Source organism: Sceloporus occidentalis, unplaced genomic scaffold (genome assembly GCF_023333645.1).
Source record: "Sceloporus occidentalis isolate IW3139 unplaced genomic scaffold, rSceOcc1.0.p SCAF_111, whole genome shotgun sequence".
In the NCBI taxonomy this organism is placed as follows: Eukaryota; Metazoa; Chordata; class Lepidosauria; order Squamata; family Phrynosomatidae; genus Sceloporus; species Sceloporus occidentalis.
The window spans coordinates 3,180,883-3,188,186 of record NW_028317091.1 but is presented as its reverse complement, the minus strand read 5'-3'; the positions used below and the strand labels follow the sequence as shown (position 1 = coordinate 3,188,186).

The 7,304-nt window shown below is 44.3% G+C and overlaps 1 protein-coding gene across 1 annotated transcript; it reads right to left on the bottom strand.

Moving 5' to 3' along the window:
- Positions 1-671: 671 nt before the first annotated feature.
- On the bottom strand, positions 672-5,980 carry ZNF395 (zinc finger protein 395). The gene is made up of 9 exons (XM_089497984.1): positions 5,735-5,980; positions 3,636-3,877; positions 3,437-3,543; positions 2,783-3,018; positions 2,332-2,432; positions 1,771-2,029; positions 1,566-1,658; positions 1,165-1,268; positions 672-783 (listed from the first exon to the last, which is right to left on the bottom strand). Exons 1-9 carry the CDS (start codon positions 5,975-5,977, stop codon positions 672-674), a joined length of 1,497 nt encoding a protein of 498 aa, XP_089354110.1. The 5' UTR covers positions 5,978-5,980.
- Between the last annotated feature and the right edge of the window lie 1,324 nt (positions 5,981-7,304).

The window sequence follows — 7,304 nt, the reverse complement described above, 5'->3', positions numbered from 1 at the left end:
AACTAAAGAACGCCTGCCCCGATTTACACGCAATAAAATGCATTGGAGTCCACAGAGAATGCTCTCCAATAAAGCATTTCTCACGAACAACGGACCGGCGTGCTCCTCTAACCAGGCTGTTCACATCAACTCCGCTAAATCCATCAAGGAGAAAAATAGAAATAAAAAAAACACAGCTATGGAGTAATGAAAGCAGATAATAGCTCCTCACACAACAGGGGTAAAAATGTAGCATTGCTGTATTTACATATTCTTCAATCAAAATTCATGTGTACAAAAAAAAAATAAAAAATCGTAGCGCATCAAAGACATTAAAAGGAACATGGAGGACATTTACAGGAGAATTAGAAGGGGTCGGGTGCTATCTCACATTAGAACAGGCATCTATTCATTTATTTGTTTTTTTAGAACTTGTTAAAATTTGATGAAACTGAAGCGATGCAGGATTTGAGAAGAAGCGTCTAACACTTTGGTCCCTGCAATTCCATATACCAAAGATTTAAAAAAAAAAAAAAAAAAAATTAAAATCTGGCAAACATACGAAGTTGTACAGGTCTTGGAATTTACATTAGTACAGTCTTTATCGTCACCACTTTGCGTACGACCACGCGGGGGGGGGGGGGCGAGTGTCAGCTTTTCAGCGGACAGCGCGCGTTCCACGGCCTTCTTGCTCAGTCGAGAAATCGCTGGCAGGCTTTTTTCCACCGGCAGGCGGTGCACCACTGGTCTCTGTGCTCGATGCCATAGACCTTACGGCATTTCTTTGCTTCGCCGCGAACTTTCCTGTACGAGGGAGGGGAGAAAAATAAATAAATAAAGTGAGGGGGTAATTAACCCCTTAAGGACAATGGGCGGTCCCTAAACCCATTGAAAACAATGCATTACGGGCTTTGTCATTAAGGGGTTAAAGATAAAAATCAGAAATAAAATGTAAAAAAAAAAATCCAAGCCAGCTATGGACAAGTGACAGATATTTAAAAAAAAAACAAAAAAAACCCCAATATATATATCAAATAGTAAAAATATAGATATATGTTTAAAAAAATATATATATATAAAAATATATTCAAGGCAAACGCAGGTAATACAGATATTTAAACACTTTAGATTATAGGCCGCTTGTGTTCAGCTGTCAGGTGTACGGTTAGAGTCGTGGAGACCGACCTGCTGCCGTTTGACGCTCTCGGGGGGGAAGCCACGATCAGGTGGGACTTTATCGCTGCCGTCTGCGCTTGCTGCTCACTGAAACTGAGTGACCGGCTTCTGATCTGCGCGGGGTGAAATAAATGCAGAACGTCAATGGAAAAGATTCACAAGTGGGGGTTTTTTTTGCCTCCTTTTAAAGCAAAAATATAATAGCCAATCATGTCGGAGAAAAAAATAAAGCAAAAAAACAGTAAGATGGGGGGAAATTATAGAATTAGGAAGTTAGGTACTGAAAAGTTAACTTTTTTTTTTTTCAAATCAGCACAAAAACTTTTTAAAGGAAGAATTTACTTATAAAAAAAACAAACCATCCAATCTCTGTGTACAGAAAAAAAAGTACAGAGATGCGCATGACTTACCGGAGAGAGGGTCGGGATGGTTGGAGGAGCCGGCGCCCAGCTTATGCTCGTGAAAATGTGGGGAGAAACTGGAATCTGGATGGAAGGCAGGGCCTGAAAAAGCAAAAAAAAACAAAAAAAAAAAACCCAAAAAACATGTGAACGGAAACTCGGAAATAATTTGTCTAATGAATACATTAATTAATACACTGCCGGGGATCGCTACCTGGTACGCGTGGTCAGCCTGGATGTGCCAGAAGGATCCGGGCGCGGACTGGCTGAGTGCGCTGGGCAACAGAGACTCCACGGCCGGGACCTCCAGAGCGTGAGCCTCCGCTTTGGGCTGCGCAGGCTGAATGAGAAGCGGTGCGGTGGCAGTGCTTGGGCTCCTTGGGGTGCTCTCTGCTTCAGCCTCGTCCTTCATCTGGACCTCTGTGTAATAGAAATCCTCTTCCCTCTTACGCTGGTCGGAATCGGCTCCGTCGCTTCATCAAATAAAAAGATTAAAAAAATAATAATACATTCCCATTCTAAGGACACGGCTCCCAGGAGCATCCATTTTTTATTTTTATAGCACCATCATGTTCAGTAGCGCTGTACAACGGCAGAGTTGGAGCCTCTGGTTCTGTCCCTTTGACATCAGCATCTAAGCTTCACGTATTTTATGGGTTTTATATCCGGGAACTCGCTACTCTTTTAGATCAAACCGAACCGCGCCGGAGGCAGCAGCCCCCAAAAAACTTTCCCGCAGGGACGATATTTCCCACAGCTCTGACTCTCTCCTTACCCGAGGTGCTGAGTCTTCACGTGGCGCTTAATACCGACGATAGAACGCAGGAATTTTCCGCAGTTTGGCCACAGACACTTGTACATGACTTTCACGGAGTTCTGGAAGAGGCAGAGAACACAAAAAAAAAAAAAAGATCTGAGGCACTCGGTAGAGCAAATTCATTTCTCGTAACCGATTTGGAGATATTTAGTGTAAAAAACGATGAAGCGGATATCTCATCAATCACTCTTCATGAAGTTCTCACAGACTGCCCAAACCAATCAACAGCAATCAGCAACTTTACAGGAGAGAGATAACGCGGGAGGAATAACCGTGCAGATACTTGGAGGCGGCAACCAAACGCGGTCAACGCACCCCCTCCGGAAAAAACACATTGACTATTTACCCCTAGACACGTACAGACACCGCGCTTCTATCGAGCTACGTAAAAGATCATCCCTCTCTGTACCTTTCTCTTCCGTGGAGCCGGTTCATCCAGAAGAAAAGGATCGGGATCCGTCTCAAAGCCCTCGTCAACGTGGGAAGCGCTGAAGACCTCGCTTGTGTATTTGGGGCTCGCTTCGGTGTGAGGAGGAGAGGGAGTGGAGACGCCGCTGCTCGCGCTCCAGTGACCGCTCGTGGTGCTGCTACCGCTGTCCGAAACATCCTCGTTCTCCTTCCACAAGTCGCAAGTCACTCGAGGAGCTGCGAGAAACAAAAGAGCGGCAGGAGTAACCCCCAGGTCGCCAACACAAACAAGCCAACCCCTCCTGCGGAATATCACCGACCGAGGTCTTATCGCCAAAGATCCAGAAGGTGGTCTTTGAAAAGGATCATTCTTCAAAAAATGTATTTACTTTTACAGCCTACACATATTTCCAGCCAGAAGACGCCAAAATAAAAAATACATTAATCAAAGAAATAGCACAACGTCTAAAAAAACTATTGGAAGTCAAGGTTCTGTGTAGGCTGCTTCGTAGTCCCCAATACCAAGAAGCTGCAGTAAAGGCCATAAGCCAATCACGTGTCTTTAAAGGCGGAGCTTTCTTGTTAGACCCTATAAGAACCGGTCCCGACAGAACATAAAAGAAGCCGCTAACTAAAGCTTCATCCTCCTCCTTACCTGGGATGCTGTCGGCGGATGGCGGGCTCTGCACGATCGGGCTGCAAGACAAGCTGGTGAGAACCATCGCTGCCATCATCTCATCCATCTCGACCGCGTCGGATCGCCTTAGGTGAGAGCAAACCAGAATCGTTAAATACAGAGATCTCTACGGGAGAACACACACAACATAAACAAATAACACGGATCCGGAGCCTACCTCTTGGGAACGTCGATGCTGCGAGACACCGACCGCTGAGCCGGGACGGAAACTGCCCCAAAACCGGCGGGAAGAGACTGCTCCATGGGCGACGTTCTCTGGGCCTCCGCCAGGCGCACGTCTTCGGTCTTTCTGCACAAGTGGAGCCCCAGCTCCAAAACAAACAGCTTCACCTCATCATCGATATGGTTGTGCTGCTCCACCAAACCCACGCACTCTTTTCCATTGTGGGTGATGAACACCTGCCGACCAAACAAAATAAAAGTTACAAACGAGGAGTTCACGACATATAAAATAAAAGAAAGAAACACGATAATCATTTTTAGAGCGTCTTTAAAACGTTTTGATTCTACTGCCCTATAACAAGAGATCTGAAGGGTCTAAGAATAGGTGGAGTACCTTATATGACCACTCGGGGGCTCATTGAGCTTCTGTGGCATTTAAATCACATTGACAGTAACTCTTGGTGGTATTTTTCAGTTACAGAATTTTAGGGTTACAGAAACAGTTTATTCTTAAATGAAATATTGGTTTTATATATTACCCTTTAATTTAATCCATCAGGAAGCTTTATCGCTTTGAATATTTGAGATAATTTAGTGAGCAGCCACAAAAACCCAAAACACAAGCTGGTGTCCACGAGCTTCCCCTTCATCCTCTTGCCACGAAGGCAGAACGATGGGTTACCTGTGATGTCCTACAGAGGCGGCATCACCGATTCAGGGCGTCAGTGTTTAAAAGGCTTTATAAAAGGTAAAGGGCAATGGAGGGTCTGCAGTCCAGCTAAGAATGGGGGGCTCTGCCTTCTCCAACCGGCAGACACCCCAGGTGGTAAAACATATGGTACATACATGCGCTATACATAGGCGTAAAACTAGGCACAAACTACCCTATACAAAACTGGGACGAAGGGAGATTTTATTAAAACTCTTGCATTATAGAACTTAAAGTTCTCAGAGCCTGACCTTCCCGCGGGTGGGAGGTTTCAGGATGCCCTCACATGAGCACGGCAGCTTAGATATTGAACAAATGAACAAACGCTTGGAGAAAAACTTAAGGACTTCTGCAGACACCTAAAAGTCTGGACCCCATCGCGGACGATACAAACACACCGCTTCGTGCAATGCCGATTATTTAGCTATTAAAAGTCTTTTCTCTTCCAGACCCCTAAAGCCTAACCTTACAACGATGATTACATCAGGCAAGACATGAGAAGGAGAACTCCAGGGTATGAAGAAGTAACAGAACCGAATAAGCGATTCCATGAAGAGAAACAGATTCAGATGCAAAATGATACAAAAAAAATTCTACAATGCAAAAAGGGGGGGCTAAAAACCACAAAAAAACTCCAATAAACAGCCGGATCCCTCGCTCAACACACACTGAAGCGCGTCAGATCCCTCGCGCAACACACACTGAAGCGCGTCAGATCCCTCGCGCAACACACACTGAAGCGCGTCAGATCCCTCGCGCAACACACACTGAAGCGCGTCAGATCCCTCGCGCAACACACACTGAAGCGCGTCAGATCCCTCGCGCAACACACACTGAAGCGCGTCGGATCCCTGCTGTATACAGGAAAACAGAGCTCCATCATGCCACCTAGTGGCCATAATGAATATAACAACAACTCACATTCCACTACAACATTCTAAATGCGAGGTTAGAGAAACCACAACAAACCACACATGCTTTAAAAAGTCTTTTTTTCCACTCATTTTCTTTGACTTTCCAAAGCTTTGCCTTTTTATTTTTTTTTTATTTTTTTTTCGAGCAACACCATTTGTTTTTTTGGGGACTTTGGAATTTACGGCTTTAGAATTTATTGGGGCCGAAACTCAAGAGCTTGAACTGGAAAAAACAGGCAAATACAGGACAAAAAAACCCAGTATTATTCTCCAAGCTTCGGGACCCACGGACGGCGTCTGCAGGAACCACCGAATAAAGCGACCTCTTCTCCCCAAACATTCAAGCTACGCTTTAAAACAAAGTTCAAATAAACGTCCGCCGGGAAGCTACAGGCTGCCCGTCCCGGTCCCTCGTACGCCCCGGCGCCAGACGCAGACCCCCAAGGAACCCGGCCAACTCGAGAGCCGTACCTTCTGACCAGGATGCAACTTGAAGCGGCTTAAAGGAAGACTTCCAGCGGGACTGCCGGCCTCGTCTGCGCACTCCTTGTAGCAACCGCCGTCAAAAGCCCCGAGATGGGCTCCTCCAGAGAGATCGGCTTGCGCGGCCAGCGGACCCTCCACCAACATCCCGTCGGCAGAGAGGTTCGGGGCGCAAACGCGGGCCCCAAGAAGGGATCTCTTCCCAAGACGCTTAGACAGCATGCTCGCCATATCTGCTGCGGGAGAGAAGAGAAAACGTTTAGCAAACATACAAAATATTTATTGGATACAAAATAACGCAATGAGAAAAAAATACCCTGAAGCCCCCTTTAGAAGCGGCTTCTAGAAACTAATATTATATTAATAATAATAAATAATTAATAATAAAATAATAAATAATAATAATAATAAATAAATAATAATAAAATAATAAATAAATAATAAATAAATAATAATAAAATAATAAATTAATAATAAATAAATAATAAATAATAATAATAAGTAACAGATGAATGGACGTGAAGGACGTTTAAAGAGAGATTTAGGCTTTTAAACCATCGAGTTTATTTTCCCGTCTCTTATCTAACGCAGCAAGAGCGGCACAGCATAAAACGCAGCGTTATCTCCCCGCACGCAGACGGCGGACCCGAAAGTGTCCAAAAACGCAGAAAAACTAATTCTAGAAATGTATGTATGTATGTGTGTGTATGTATGTATATATATATGTATGAATGTATGTATGTGTATATATATGTATATACACACAGTATAAGATACACATTATACAGTGTATATACTGCAGATATTATCTATTTGTTACAGAAGATACATTAGGATCATCTCAGTTAAATAAATATAAAAAAAAAAAAAAAAAAAGAAAAGTAAATAATTTTTTTTTTTAAATTAAAAATAAATCATACCGAGAGTGAAATTTCCCGTAACCTGAACTCTTAATAGAAAAGTAATAAAGTAATAAATGCACAGGTATCCGGCGGCCGTTACACCGTTACACATCATCGCGCTACATATATATATATTATATACACATACACAGCGCCGGCGGCTCCTCTCCATGTTTTTATTCTTAGCCGGCGATATCCTGTTTCTGGGGTCGCGTTCCCAGCTCCGATATAAGGGACGCGTCACGCCCCCCCCCCCCGGGTGACAGCTCACTACATGCTACACGCGACGCAGGGCGCGGGGAAAGTCCCGTCAGGCGTGGGAGGAAAATGACAACCTCAGCAAAAAAACAGATCCAGACTCCGGTCACTAACAGGTTAAAATAAAAGGCAGTAAAAGAGCAAAGACTTTTGAATGCGTTCCAGAATCAGAACACGTGAAGAACACGCCTCTTGTATGACTTGCCAGGCTGCATTTAGCGGTCACATGAGCCCCAACAGAGATAACAAATAATCAGCCCCATCCGGCCCATCTGGACTGCCCGTCTATAATGAATCAGTCGTTGGTCTCGTCTTAGATTCAGGAGCCGTATGTCTATCCCATACATGTTTAATACCCTCACTGTACTACCCTCTACCACTTCTGCTGGAAAGCCGTT

Excerpts from the sequence above, each read along its gene's own strand:
- ZNF395 (XM_089497984.1), bottom strand. The coding sequence starts at position 5,977 with ATGGCGAGCATGCTGTCTAAGCGTCTTGGGAAGAGATCCCTTCTTGGG. Across the intron at positions 3,878-5,734 it reads AGTTGCATCCTGGTCAGAAG|GTGTTCATCACCCACAATGG; the intron begins GTACGGCTCTCG and ends TTTGGTCGGCAG. Across the intron at positions 784-1,164 it reads AGAGCGTCAAACGGCAGCAG|GAAAGTTCGCGGCGAAGCAA; the intron begins GTCGGTCTCCAC and ends TCCCTCGTACAG.